This window comes from Bubalus kerabau, chromosome 17 (genome assembly GCF_029407905.1).
Source record: "Bubalus kerabau isolate K-KA32 ecotype Philippines breed swamp buffalo chromosome 17, PCC_UOA_SB_1v2, whole genome shotgun sequence".
In the NCBI taxonomy this organism is placed as follows: domain Eukaryota; kingdom Metazoa; phylum Chordata; class Mammalia; order Artiodactyla; family Bovidae; genus Bubalus; species Bubalus kerabau.
The window spans coordinates 51,372,593-51,386,141 of record NC_073640.1 but is presented as its reverse complement, the minus strand read 5'-3'; the positions used below and the strand labels follow the sequence as shown (position 1 = coordinate 51,386,141).

Sequence of the window (13,549 nt, the reverse complement as noted above, 5' to 3'; positions counted from 1 at the left end):
CCGCAGCCTCTTGAATAGACTCCTTTAGAAGTCTCTGGGACCTCCCACACCTACTGTGACCCCATATGGTCTTAGTGTCTCCCCCTAACCTGTTCCTTTTCCTCAATTTTCATCTCAGGAATAGCCTCTTTGTCCCCCAGTCCCCAGGGTAGAGGCCTGGACCTTTTCCTAAAAGCACCCACTCCCCTTCCATGGCCTGCCAGCCTCACAGCCTGTTCACTAGACTTCGTGAGCATCCCTCCTGCCTGCCCCCTCTCCTCCTTCCTACATCAGGCTTTGGTCCAGCACCGTCCCCTCCTGCACCAGTCCCTGGCCTGCTGCCTTGAGAGCTGAGCTGTCCTCCACAGGGCAGCCAGAGCATCCTTCTACATCTGACCATGTCCTTCAGTTTCTCCACTCCGAATGCTCCTCTGATGATTCCCAAACTCTATAATGTGACCTCAATGGCCTTGCCTGCTCTGGAGCTATGCTGCCTCAACATGGACAAGCTGGTTCAGCTGTCTGCCCTGGTGACCCCTCAGAGGGTGTGTCCCCTGGGGCTCTGCTTCTATAGCGAAGGAGTGGAGGGGCTGGTCAGAGGACTTGCACAGTCACTCCATCCAAGACCTCTGGGGAGGGGCTAGAGTGGAGCCTACTGGGTGGACATGAAGTGGAGGACATGGGCACATTTGCTTTTTGACTTTTGGTCTCCGTTTCCCTTCTTTTTTATTTTTATTTATTGGCTGTGCTGGGGTTTTGTTGCTGGGTGTGGGTTTTCTCTAGTTGTGGCAAGTGGAGGATACGCTCTTTTTGTGGCATGCAGGCTTTTCTTTGCAGTAGCTTCTCTTGCTGCAGAGCACGGGCTCTAGAGCGTCTGGGCTCCGGTAGTTGTGGTGCATGGGCTCGGAAGTTGCAGCTCCCGGGTTCTAGAGTGCGGGGGCTCAATAGTTGGAGTGCATGGGCTTAGTTGCCCCAAGGTATGTGGGATCTTCCTGGACCAGGGATGGAACCCATGTCCCCTGCATTGGCAGATGGATTCTTAACCACTGGACCACCAGGGAAATCCTCCTTTTTCCCTTCTTGACACACATGTTCCTTACAAGAAAGTCTCTTCCCCACACATAAGCAAGAGATTAGGATGGGATTGACAGCCCTCAGCTCCAGGGGTGGGTTCTGAAGGGCTTAAGCCAAGTAAGGTCTCATCCGTCTGGCAGAGTGAGTGGCAAAGTATTGAGTTTATGATTCAACCCCATCCAATCAGAGTGACCAATAGGACTTTTGCCTGGGAATGTTGGACTCTAGCCCCTTTTTTTCTCTAGATAATAAACCATATAGATGCGCTGCCTCAGACTGTGAGATGCACTGGCCTGAGATCAGAGACCACCCTCAGATGAGGGCAGGACAGGGAAGGCTAGAGAAATGGAGCCAGAATTCTATGGATGTTGAAGCTTCTGGATCAAGCTGTACCTGGAGCCTGTATTAAAAAGTCCATAAATTACCATTTCCATGTGGACCACAGAAATTTTTGCTACTTGCAACTAAAACAAAAATCTAAACCTCCCCAGAGACCCTTCTTTAAACTAGACAGTAGATAGGTGTTGCCTTTCAAAATCTTTCACAATTAGTTTTAAACCTAGGCACTGACTGATCAGAACAGACTGCAGGCCATGGCAATGGGCCTGGGTCACAGAGGACCCTGCTGGACTGTAGGGAGGTCTGGGGCACTCTAGGGAGGGGTTGAGCCAGAAGGCATACAGAGAAGCCACTATATACCAGCTGGGCACAGGAGGATTTTGATATTTTAATAACCTATGCAGCTGGGTGGTACAAACTAACTGAACATGAGTCCTTACAAGGTTCCATAGCTGATGCTGAAATGCAAAGTGAAAATTCAAGCAAAACAAGGAGAAAGGCCTAGGATGAGCAAGCGATAGGTTGCATGTCTAAGGCAACCCAGGAAATAAGAGACAAGGGTGGGTGGTACTGGGGCAGGCCAGAGGCTTAGGTGGTAGACTTCCTCTTCAAGGCATTCTTAAGTTTCAGCCTTGTTCTCCTCTGCCCCCTTGTAGACAACCCTGGAGTTTAACCTGGAGCTCCTCCAAGACACGGTCCCGGAGCGGCTGAAGGCCCTGCTGTCGGAGGGGGTGCTGTAGGTGTAAGAAGATTCTAAGCCAATGATGCTGTTGATCTTCCAGCGGAGGATATTGCAAACCTTCACCATGTAGGGCGACAGAAGGCAGCAGACGATGTAGAGAATCACCAGGCCGACAAACAGGCTGGCTGACACCTGCAGGAAATGGGCCAACAAGCGATGGTAGGCGGTCTGGGTTGGCGGCTGGGGGGCTCCACCGGGCAGGGCAGCTCCAGGGCAGCCACTTACCAGGAGGATGAGGAAGGCCCGCCTGGCACTGAGCGGGAGCCCATGGATGTGCAGCAGAAAGGTGAGCTGGTAGTCGCAATAGGTGCTCTCGTCCACACCTCTGGTGGGGATGGGGGTCAGGATGGGGTGGGGAGGAGGTGGGCACCTCCCCCAGGAAGCCCCCGATCCCACCTCAGCTGTGTGTGTGCCTCACCTATTGCTCACCAACACCTTGAAGAAGAATTCAGGGGCAAAGATGTTGTGGGGAATGGTGTCATGGCACGGTGAGTTCTCCAGACATAGCCATCTGGGGGAGCAAGTTCAGGCACTTGTGGTACAAATCATGCCTAGGGCGTGACAGCCCCTGATCTTCCCCTCTACCCCACAAATTCTGGATGAGCGCTAACTCGGTGCAACCCCCTACCTCCCTCCCTGATTCACGCCTTCACTCATTCAGCTGGTAAGGCTGACTGACCCCCTACCAGGAGACAGGCTGTTCGTTTATCCATTCTTTTCCTCCCTTCTTTAGGGGAGTTGTCAATTCCTCCGCTACTATGTATTCATCTAGATTATGGATTGTATACCTATCATGTGCCAATTCCTCATTTATTCTTTGCAGCCTTTATTCCTTCATGGCACAAATGGAGCTGGAGCAGCTGCTAGGTACAAAGTCGAATCTTCATTCTTTTTTCATATAGTCAATAAATGCAGGTTGAATACTGACTAGGTGCAAGTCGGCTACTTTGTTCACTCATTCGTTTCCTTTATTTGCTTATGGCATCATTTTCTTTCATTCATTGAATCAAAAATAGTTATTTATGCTTGGGAAATTCCATGGACAGAGGAGCCTGGCAGGCTACAGTCCATGGGGTGGCAAAGAGTCAGATACAACTTATAGACTGCTGCTGCTGCTGCTAAGTCGCTTCAGTCGTGTCTGACTCTGTGTGACCCCATAGACTAAACAACAACAATTTTAAGCTTATACTCTGTCACTGTTCTGTTCATAATAAAAATTTTGAGAACTTAAAAAAAAAAATAGCTACTGAGGCCCTATATGCTAATTTTTTTTTCTCTCCTGGCCATGCCACACAGCTTGCAGGATCTTAGTTCCACAACCAGGGATTAAGTCCAGGCCTCCAGCAGTGGAAGCATAAAGTCTTAACCACTGGACCGCCAGGGAATTCCTGCTATATGCTAACTTATTACTTCATTGTTTTATTCATTCATTGATACCTCCATTCAAAGGTCAATAAATGCCTACCAAGAATGAATGAATTTGTTCATTGTCTCATTCAACAAATACTATGTTATCTATTCTGGACCTGGATTTATAAGAGAGACAGACTCCACAGGAGATGGTGACAGCTCAGAGGGGTCAGAGTGAGAATAGGGAAGGTGCAGGAGGATGCGAGAGCCAACTGTCCCACCTAGAACAGTCAGAAAAGTCCTCCTGGAGGAAGCGGCATCTGAACTAAGGCCTGAAGAAAGATTAAGAGGGACCAGTCCTGCGGACAAAGGGTCCAGTTTGCATAAAGGTCAAAGTCAGTCTCATTCGAGGAACACAAAGACAGTGTAGCTTGAGGACCAAGGAGTCTCCGGAGGCAGAATGGATGGAAAGGCCCAACAGAATGTGGGCAGGTGGGGGAGAAGGGGGCCTGCAGTCGGCCCAGGCACTCACTCGATGCCTAAACTGTTGTGGGACATGATGTTGAAGGCCAAGTCCTCGGTGGTCGTTGTGTTCTCCGTGGTCCAGATGAGGCTGCCAGTCCTGCGCAGGCAGGGGTAACCTCAGTTGGGGCTGGGGCCTCAGCGGACCGAGGCCCTAAAAGGAGGCGGGGAAGGGGGCGGGGATTGGGTGGGTGGAGCCTCATGCCACAGTAGGGCTAGAGTTTGCAGGAGCCTGGGAGCCTGAGCTGTGGGCGGGGCCTTGTGGGTATGGCTTGCACCCCAGGTTTGGTCTGTGGCTGGGCAGCTGGAGGGGGCCTGCAGGGGAAGAAGGGCCGATTATGGGCCCGGTCCCACAGGGATTACTTGTCCAGGGGGCTGTTGAAGCGGTAGATTTCCTCCTCGCTGTATTCCTTGATGGTGTCAAGGGTGGGCCCGCCGCCCACCACCTTCAGCACGTAGCTATGGGGAGCAGAGGTTCGAAGGGGCTGTCTGGAGACCTGCCTCACCTCTACCACCCCCTTTTCTCCGCGCCCCCCCCACCCCAGTCCCTTGCCCCCAGCCCACTCCCGTCAGCCGCTGGCTTGGTCCCCCTTTTACCTGCCCTGAAAACTGCCAGAATCGCCCGTCACCAAATCTTGGATCAAGAAGAATGGGTAGAAGACTGTGGGGTCGGAGGGGTGGAGGCCGGGAGGAGAAATGAGAGGGGGGAAGGAGGAGAGATGAAAGGACCCAAAGGAAGAGCAGAGGATGGATGGGTGGGAGCAGTGAGCGGGCAGGCAGGGAGGGCCAGGGAAGGTAAAGGAGAGGGCGCGGGACACCCACTGTCCCGGAAGAGAAAGCAGGGCATCTCCGGGTCCACTTTGACGCAGTCGAAGTAGTGTTTGTTCTGCACGCGGTTGTACTGCAGCGTGTAGGTGATGTCGAAGGCCAGGCGCTTGCCTGGCGGGCAGCCAATAAGCACTGGCACCATCAGGTTGCTCTGAGGTGGGGGGGGGGGGGGAGGAGAAAAGCCTGGTTCTGGGGCTCCGGCAGGAGGGACACCCCTCCTCCCCCACACACCACCACTGCCTGCCAGGCTCACCCTCACTAGGGCCAAACTGGTTATTATTATTACCGTTAAAACAATAAAAACAGCAAGCGCTTGCATAGCTCTTACTATGCACAAGGCATGGAGGATTCTGCGCAGAGCTTTACATATTCAAGTTCGTTTAATCCTCAAAACAACCTTGCATAATGTAGACCATTAACAGCTCCATTTAACGAGATGGCAAAAGTGAGGCACAGAGAAGTCAAGTCACTTATTAATTATTCGCAGTCACACACACGGCTGGGAATGTGGTAGAGCCGGGATTCAAACTGAGTCAGGTGGCTACCAACTGCCTTCAGAATAAGACATACAAAACCCCTAACACCTACGCCTGTGGAGCAGCCAGCTCCTCTGTGTATTAGTCATTCAGTCATGTCAAACTCTGTGCGACCACATGGACTCTAGCCAGCCAGGCTCTTCTGTCCATGGGATTTCCCAGGCAAGAATACTGCAGTGGGTTGCGATTTCCCCCTCCAGGGGATCTTCCCAACTCAGGGATCAAACCTAGGTCTCCTGCATTACAGGCAGATTCTTTACAGTCTGAGCCACCAGGGAAGTCCCAGCTCCTTGTTGGAGTTTAATTGGCTGAAGCTGAGGGAATTCCCTGGTGGTCCAATGGTTAGGACCCTGATTTCACTGCCAAGGGTCTGGGTTCAATTCCTGGTTGGGGAACTAAGATCCCACAAGCCTGCATAGCCAAAAAATAAGATGAAGAGCTGAGGTGGAGCCTGATTTCCTAAACAGTAGACTTGGGGGAAGCATGGGATATGTGGGGGAAGTAGGGCCCAGGATGGGAGTTCAGTATCTTGGGAATGAAAGGTTCCTGGCCCATTCTGGGGTTAGGGTTCAAGGATTTCATTGTCAGAAGGACATGGGCATCTAGAGACTGAAATCTGGGCTTGCTGGCTTCTGTGGAGAGGGGTTTTGGCCACAGATTGAGCCTGAGCCAGACTTAACACCTATCAGCCACTGAATCAGTGGGAAGATTTCTCAGATTCAATCTATCCACAATCCACCTCTGTTCATGCCACTCCATCCCTCCGTGTTCAAGCTAAAAAGCCTTGGTTTCTTCCTGGAAACCTCTCTTTCTCTCAACCCCACATCCAGTCCATTCAGAAATCCTGTTGTCTCTAGAGTTCAAGATAGAGCCACTCTCTTCCCCCAACTCTTCTGCTCTACTTGGGCTGGCCCAACCTTCTTTTCCCCGTGGTCTCCCTGCTTCCGTCTCTCCCCTCCAGGCTGTCCCATACTTGCAGCCAGAGGGACTCTGTGAAACTTGAGTCACTTCTCTGCTCAGATGCCTCCCATGTGACCTGCCCAACACTTCTTCAACCTCATCTCTCTACACTGTCCTCCGTGTACACCCTGCTCCAGCCATGCTTGCTCCTTGCTATTCCTTTAGCCTAAGACAGGAAACATACTCCCATCTCCAGGCCTCTGCTATCTGTCCCCTCTCACTGGCATGCCTTCTGATACATAACTGCATGCTCACTTCTTCTCCTCCTTCAAGTCTTTGCTCAAATGTTTCCTCCTCAGCTGGGTCTTCCCCAAGCCATCCTATGGAAAAGGCTTCCCTACCTATGCCTCTTGCCTCCTTCTTTTTCTCCTAGTGCACATCACCTCTTAACATACAGTATCTTGGGGCCTTCCCTGGTGGCTCAGTGGTGAAGAATCCACCTGCCAATGCAGGATACATGGGTTCGATCCCTGATTCGGGAAGATCCCACAAGCCTCGGAGCAACTAAGCCTAAGTGCCACAACTATTGAACCTGTGCTCTGGAGCCCGGGAGTCACAACTACTGAGCCCAAGTGCTGCAACTACTGAAGCCCACAAGCCTAGAGCCTGTGTCTTGCAATGAGAAGCCACCCCAATGAGAAGCCCATTCACCATAGTGAAGAGTAGCCCCCACTTGCTGCAACTAGAGAAAGCCTGCACATAGCAAGGAGCACCCAGTGCAACCAAAGATTAAAATATATATATATTTTTTTGTAAAAAGCTGCAATAAAAAAAGAGTAGATGATTTTTAAAAAATCATTGACTTTTTAAAAACAATCTTTAGGCGGGTATCATGGTCAGATAGATACGTAGATATATATTGGGATACACACACAGGCACACACACATATACATGGTGAAAATTTCACTTCCATTCCTACCCTCCAAGTGTCCTGACTCTTCCCTATTCAACCAGTAAAGAAAGAAAGAAAGAAAGTGAAGTTGCTCAGTTGTGTCCAACTCTTTGCGACACTATGGACTGTAGCCTGCCAGGCTTCTCTGTCCATGGGATTTTCCAGGCAAGAATACTGGAGTGGGTTGCCATTTCCTTCTTCAGGCAATCTTCCTGACCCAGGAATCAAATCCAGGTCTCCCGCACTGCAGGCAGACTCTTTACCATCTGAGCCACCAGGGAAGGGCTCATTCAACCAGTAGGGAACCATTATGAATACTTTCTTGCTCTTTTCCCCATAATTTCTTCATGAAAATAAAAGCAAACATGAATATATGTTATCAGTATCAAGTATACACTGTTGCAGTATGTGGCAATCTCTGCCCCCTTGCTCTTGTTTTTTTCTTTTTTTTTTTTTTTTTTTTGCCACGCCACGAGGCTTGTGTGATCTTAGTTCCCCAACCAGGGATTGAACCTAGGCCACAAGAGTGAGAGCACTGACTCCTAACCACTGGACCACCAGGGAGTTCACCCGCCCCACAGACACACACACACACCCTGTTCTTTTTAAATAGCTGCATAGTTTTCCACTGAATGGATGTACCACCTTTTATTTAACCACTCCCCTAGTAATGAACATTTAGAATGTCTCCAAGTCTTTTGCAGTGTGCTGCGGATCAGATTCCTGGAAGGGATCTGCTGGGCCCAAATAGAGATATTAACTGACTTTCTGGGGTTATGATGAAGAGGAAAATAGTGTGCACTACTAAGTTTAGCAGGAAACAGTTATTGGGCTGTGGTCACTCTTCCCTGCATTTGACCCTGAATATCCCATGTAATCCAAGGAGTTGGGAGCTGTTACAAGTCCCTTTTTTAAATTGCCCTGGGTCATAGCAACTCGGGCTTCCCAAGTGGCACTAGTGGTAAAGAACCCACCTACCAATGCAGGTGACATAAGAGACAAGGGTTCTATCCCTGGGCTGGCTGGGAAGATCCCCTGGAGGAGGGCATGGCAACCCACTCCAGTGTTCTTGCCTGGAGAATCTCAAGAACAGAGGAGCCTGGCAGGCTACAGTCCATGGGGTTGCAAAGTATCGGACATGACTGAAATGACTTAGCATGCACGCATACTAACCCAGCAAAGAGAAATACCAGGGTCTGTCTCCTGGAGAGTGGGCAGGGAAGTGGGTGAGAACAAGCCCTCCTCTACCACTTGTTAGCTCCGAGGATTATTCGGAGCAGATGTCTGCATGTCTCAGAGCCTCACCGCCTGCCTCCATAGCAGGTGAAGAATCAAGGACCCAAAGGCTTGAACAAAGCACGTGTGAGAGGGCAAAGGAAGAGCAAGGCATGAAGGGAGAGCCAAGCTTGTTCACGTGCAACCTTTGGACCAGTTGGAAAAACAAGCCCTGTGTCACAGATACTTAACTTCCCCTAGAAGAACAGTATCAGAAGGAACACACCAATTTGTGTACAATCTATGCAATGCAGCCCTTCCTGAAAACATGAATGGATTAAAGGAGGGAGGGGGCGTCTGGGTGGGGTAAATGATAATGTATGAGAAAGAAAAAATTAGGAAGGCATTCATGGGATTCTCAGCTAAAGCCCTCAGATTCCACCCTGCTGAGACTGACCCACACCCTTCCCTCCCAACACAGGGCCCAGGACCCCAAGTCCAATACTTGCATACGGGGGCCCCGGTTCGTGTTCTGGAAGCAGTGCCCAGATGAGCCCAACACCTGCGGAGTAGGAGCAGAAGATGAGACGGGACCCCATAGCTTAGTCCTTCCCCTCATCTGCGTCCCTGCCCTCCAGGCTTGGACCACACACATTGACGAGCATGGAGGTCTTCATGAGGTGATGTCCACTAATTCCCTGGTCAAAGCAAGACCTTTTATCACTGAGCGTAACCTGGGCGTGGGGGCAGAAATGAAGGGGTCAGTAGGCCAGCAGGAGGACCCGGGCACCGTTCAAATAACCGCGGGCTTCTAACAGGTCCACTGCCCCAGTAGCTCCGCCATCACCTTAGAGCCTCTTCTCCACCTGGTCTCACCCAGAAAAGCACAGAGTTGCGATTAACAAGGACCTTCTCCTTCACCATTGCCTCAATGCAGTCGGGGTCCGCCAGCACCACAGCCAGATCCACCGGGCTCAGCACCTGGAAGGAGGGGCCTGCTTGGAGCAGAGGGCGGGGTTAAGGTTGGGGGCGTGACCCAGCCGAAGCCCGCCCCTCGGCACCACTCAGGCCCCGCCCACAGACCGTGCTGGACTTCCGGCTTCCGGGCGGTCAGGAAGACTGAGAAGCTGTAGCTGGTACCCTTGTCCAGGAAGATGCGCTCGGGCAGCTCGTTCTCGGCCTTAAGGTCGTAGATCTTTTCGTAGCTGGTCATGTCAACGTGCACACTGCCCGCGCTCCGCCAGTTGCTGGCCAGGTAGAAGTAGTACTCCTAGGCGACAGGGTCCGGGGCAAAGTCAGTGCCCGGACAGGGGGACGGTGAGGGGGAGATCCGTGCTCGGCCCCTTCCCCCGACTCGCCATCCTCTCCACGCACCTGGTCCTGCTTCTTGTTCTTCCACCAGCGCCAGGTGGAGTCGTGCACTGGTTCCGCGTATGGCTGCAGGAATTGCAGGCACCGAGGGGAGGGGGTGGGTATGTCAAGGGGCGTGCCCAGGCAGGCAGTGTCCCCAGCCTCAGTCCCAGCCCCTGACCCAAACTGAAAGATATACACCCAAGCCCGGCTTTCGGCCCGACCGCCCACCCCCGCCCCCAGCCCAAAGCCATCTCTTCTGAACCGAGCTCGATCCCCTCCTCGGCCCCCCTTCAGCCTCGGAAGCACCGAGGCGGCTCTGCTCTGCTCCGCCTTCCGCCGCGGTTCTCCGGCTTAGAAGCCCCTGCGATAACGCCTCAGGCAGGATGGCGCCCACCCGGACGACGCCCACCTTGTCGTACTTCGAGTGCAGCGACAGCAGGTAGTAGATGAGGCCCTGATAGACAGCCAGCGAATTCTCGCTGTGGAAGCCCCAGGGCTCCAAGACACGCGGCGGCTGCGCGCGGTAGCGCTCCTGGCGCGTGTAGATCTGCGGGTTGGGCAGCTCCTGCAGACGCATCACCGTGAAGGGGCAGAAGTTGGAGAAGGACAGCGTCAGGTGGCTCCTGAGTGGTGGTAGTGGAGGACGGAAGCTGACTTTCCCGGGATCCGCTCACCAGGAACCTCCGCGGGCCTGCTTCCCACCCCTGCGCGGCTGACTACGCAAGGCTGATCCTGACTTACGCAATCCCTGACCTTCCTCCTCAGGTTCAGCCCCTGGACATATTCATCTGCTTGTCCCTCAGCCCCTCAGAACAGAGTTCTGGACCGCATCCTAGACTCTCCCCGACCCCTCCACGGTACTCAACCTTCTAAGGGTTCTTCCACCTCACTCCTCCACCACTCCCAGCTGCCTCCCTGGGCGAGGATCCTCTGCAGGTGAGCAGAAGGATGTAAAAATCTGATCATGAAGTTCAAGTTCCTCCCTACGACCACCAGGGTCACCTTTTCCGCCTGGTCTCCAGGGCACTTCAATGGCAATGCATTCTATCCATACTACTCTCCCTCTCAGTTCTTCATCACCCAATCTCCTTTCCACTTGGCACAAGTGGTTCCCCCTGTCTGGAACACCCTTCTCCATCTACCACCTCGTCAGTTCTCCTCACCCTTCATGCACATCTTCTCTTTGAAGCCCTCCCTGATGCACCTTGCCCCCAGGCTGGGTTAGACCCCTCCTCCTTTGAGCCCAAAGGCTGTCACTGGGGATGGCTTGGTCTCCCCTCCCCACCCCACCCCCCCACCCCAGAATGGGAGCTTCAGACAGCAGTGCCTAAGGCTCTCTGACTATCTCTGTGGTTCAGTATCTTCTCACCCTTGCCGCTCCAAGACATATTCATTATTGATCTGCTGGTACATCAGTAGCTGCTCCACGGGCATGAGCCTCTTGACGAGCCTGCCCTGCTGGTTGTCTATCAGGTACACCAGCTGCAGTGGGAAGGCACGGGCCACGTGAGCCGGTGTCAGCCACCCTGCAGCTCGCCCATGTCTCGCCCGCGCCATCCCCCCACCCTGGCACCTGGTACAGTTTGTTGTCTTCGTAGAAGAGGGTGACCATGGTCTCATTGGGGGCGTAGCGAGAGGACTGCTGAAGAACCTGGAGGCTGATGTACACCTCCCAGGCCTTGGACGGGAACAGCTGGTACACCTGGTAGCTGCCCTCCAGCAGGTACCAGATCTGGGGGTGTGACAGCCGGGTGTGTGCGTGAGGCCCGGGGGTGCTGTGACCACCCCCCCCCGAGGGGTGAGGACCCCACTCCCTGAGGGGTGAGTCTTGGGTGCTCACCTCCGGCTGGGACCAGGTGAGCCATCTTTCTGCTTCTCAGACCCAGCCACCTCTGCTTCCAGCCCTCACTCCCCATGATACATTTCTTCAGTGTTTCAGTCTGCTTGGGTTTTTATTACTTGCAATGTAACCATTCCTTATATACATACTGCCAGAAGGCTGGGGATCTGAGGGCTAAGCCCTCTTTTTCCCTTCTCACCCTTCCTAAGATTCTTTTTTAATGTGGACCATTTTTAAAATTGTTATTGGATTTGTTACAATACTGCTTCTGTTTTCTGTTTTGGTTTTTTGGCCCTGAGACATGTGCGATCTCAGCTGCCCGACCAGGGATCGAACCCGCACCTGCTGCAGTGGAAGGTGAAGTCCTAACCACTGGATGGCCAGGGAAGTCTCCCTTCTCGCTCTTTGCCCCCTTCAGGGTCTCAGCATCCCCTTGGCCTCAGTTTCCCACCTCTGCACTGATGCCCACCCTCTCATCCCCTAACACATTTGTTTGTAGACCAAACCTCCTCCTTAGCTTCAGCTTGGAGGATCCTCTCCAGCCTCCAGCACATCCCCCCTCCATGTGGCCTTCTCTATGAAGCCCTCCCTGACGCATATACCCCCAGACAGCGTCTGAACTTCCATGGGTGCTGTTTTCCTCACTGCAGCCTTGGCTGCTCTGAACTGTCACTGTCTGGGAATGAATCCATCCTCCCAACTGGCCTGGGACCCTGTGAGAGCAGGGCCCACAGCTGACTCCTTGGCCACTATGTCTCCAGCAGTGGATCAGGTGTGCTGAGCTCCATGGCGGAATGAAAGAGGGCCCCCTCTGGACATCCCCTCGTGACTCTGAGCACACGCCCTTTACCCTGCTGAGTAACTTTGGAAAAGACACCTCCTTTTTGAGTTCGAGATTCTCAGCTATAAATGGAGCTTCTGCTGCCCTTCCATTCCCCAGGGTCCCTGAGAATGTTCCCTCTCCTGGGCCCTTTTACCCTGATGGGGGTGGGGGAGAAGAGAGACCCCTGGGCTTTGTGGCTGGGCAGAAAGGAAGTGGGGAGAGGGGCAGGGCAGTCCACCTCCTCATTCTCGGTGACAATGGCCATGTCCCCTCGGAACGAGTTCACCAGGTACTTGATGGATAGCTCCTTGGGAAAGTCCGCCAGGTAAATGAAGTTTTCACTGTTAAAACTGAAAGGGCAGAGGTGGGAGGTCAGGACACCCAGGTGAGGCCCGGAGATTATCTGCTTCCCTGACTAGTCCTGACATGCCGCTGCGGGAACCATCTACTCGCTTCTCCGCCAGCCTGATGAGAACGCACAAAGGAAGCCTGGGACTCCTTTCTGCCCCCCACCTCCAAACCCTCTGGCTGACCTGCCCATCCATAAACAGGAGCGTTCAACCAAAATCTGCCAACCCCCCACAGAGTTGGCTCTGGGTCCTCCAGCTTCCCGAAGGGTGAAAAGCATCCTACCCTCTGCCTGGGCCATGTCCCTCTATTGCTCACACAGGTTGGGTCCTCATAGCAGGTTTTATTTAAGAAAGGATTCCCACCACTGGGACCACCCTCATGGTCCAGTGGCTAAGAATCTGCCTGCCAATACAGAGGATGTGAGTTCAGTCCCACATGCTGCAGAGCAACTAAGCCTGGGCACCACAACTAATAAGGCCCAGTGCCTCAGCTATTGAAATTCTCATGCCTAGAGCCGGAGCTCCACGACAAGAGAAGCCACTGCAATGAGAAGCCCGTGCACCGTGACAAAGAATAGCCCCTGCTCACTGCGACTAGAGAAAAGTCCATGCACAGCAACCAAGACCCAGTGGAGCCAAAAATAAATAAGGATAAAGCGTCGTTTGTTTTTTTTTAAAAGGACTCCCAGCTTTAAAATATCAGCTTCCCCTATTCTATCTGTGCCCATCCCTGTCCATGTTTTCC

At 52.9% G+C, this 13,549-nt stretch overlaps 1 protein-coding gene and 1 long non-coding RNA gene across 4 annotated transcripts in view; one reads left to right on the top strand and one right to left on the bottom strand.

Annotated features, from left to right (window-relative positions):
• Positions 1-696: 696 nt before the first annotated feature.
• The window catches only part of CATSPERG (cation channel sperm associated auxiliary subunit gamma), a 30,672-nt gene continuing 17,819 nt past the window's right edge, over positions 697-13,549 (bottom strand). The window contains exons 14-30 of the mRNA XM_055554343.1: positions 12,693-12,804; positions 11,365-11,523; positions 11,161-11,273; positions 10,201-10,414; positions 9,813-9,875; positions 9,522-9,708; positions 9,315-9,433; positions 9,092-9,172; positions 8,944-9,000; positions 4,829-4,985; positions 4,604-4,667; positions 4,370-4,465; positions 4,017-4,106; positions 2,553-2,645; positions 2,360-2,459; positions 2,067-2,266; positions 697-998 (exon numbers count right to left, since the gene is read on the bottom strand). Coding sequence (XP_055410318.1) covers positions 845-998; positions 2,067-2,266; positions 2,360-2,459; positions 2,553-2,645; positions 4,017-4,106; positions 4,370-4,465; positions 4,604-4,667; positions 4,829-4,985; positions 8,944-9,000; positions 9,092-9,172; positions 9,315-9,433; positions 9,522-9,708; positions 9,813-9,875; positions 10,201-10,414; positions 11,161-11,273; positions 11,365-11,523; positions 12,693-12,804 — 2,059 coding nt within the window. The 3' untranslated portion in view covers positions 697-844. The remainder of the gene's footprint in view (positions 999-2,066; positions 2,267-2,359; positions 2,460-2,552; positions 2,646-4,016; positions 4,107-4,369; positions 4,466-4,603; positions 4,668-4,828; positions 4,986-8,943; positions 9,001-9,091; positions 9,173-9,314; positions 9,434-9,521; positions 9,709-9,812; positions 9,876-10,200; positions 10,415-11,160; positions 11,274-11,364; positions 11,524-12,692; positions 12,805-13,549) is intronic.
• Positions 9,558-13,520, top strand: LOC129632574 (uncharacterized). 3 transcript variants are annotated; one of them, XR_008704591.1, is made up of 4 exons: positions 9,558-9,693; positions 10,086-10,230; positions 10,557-10,727; positions 13,318-13,520. It is a non-coding gene; the product is annotated as an uncharacterized LOC129632574 (long non-coding RNA). The 3 variants fall into 3 exon arrangements; XR_008704592.1 differs by lacking the exon at positions 13,318-13,520 and adding an exon at positions 11,390-11,888; XR_008704590.1 differs by lacking the exon at positions 13,318-13,520 and having other exon boundaries at positions 10,557-11,888.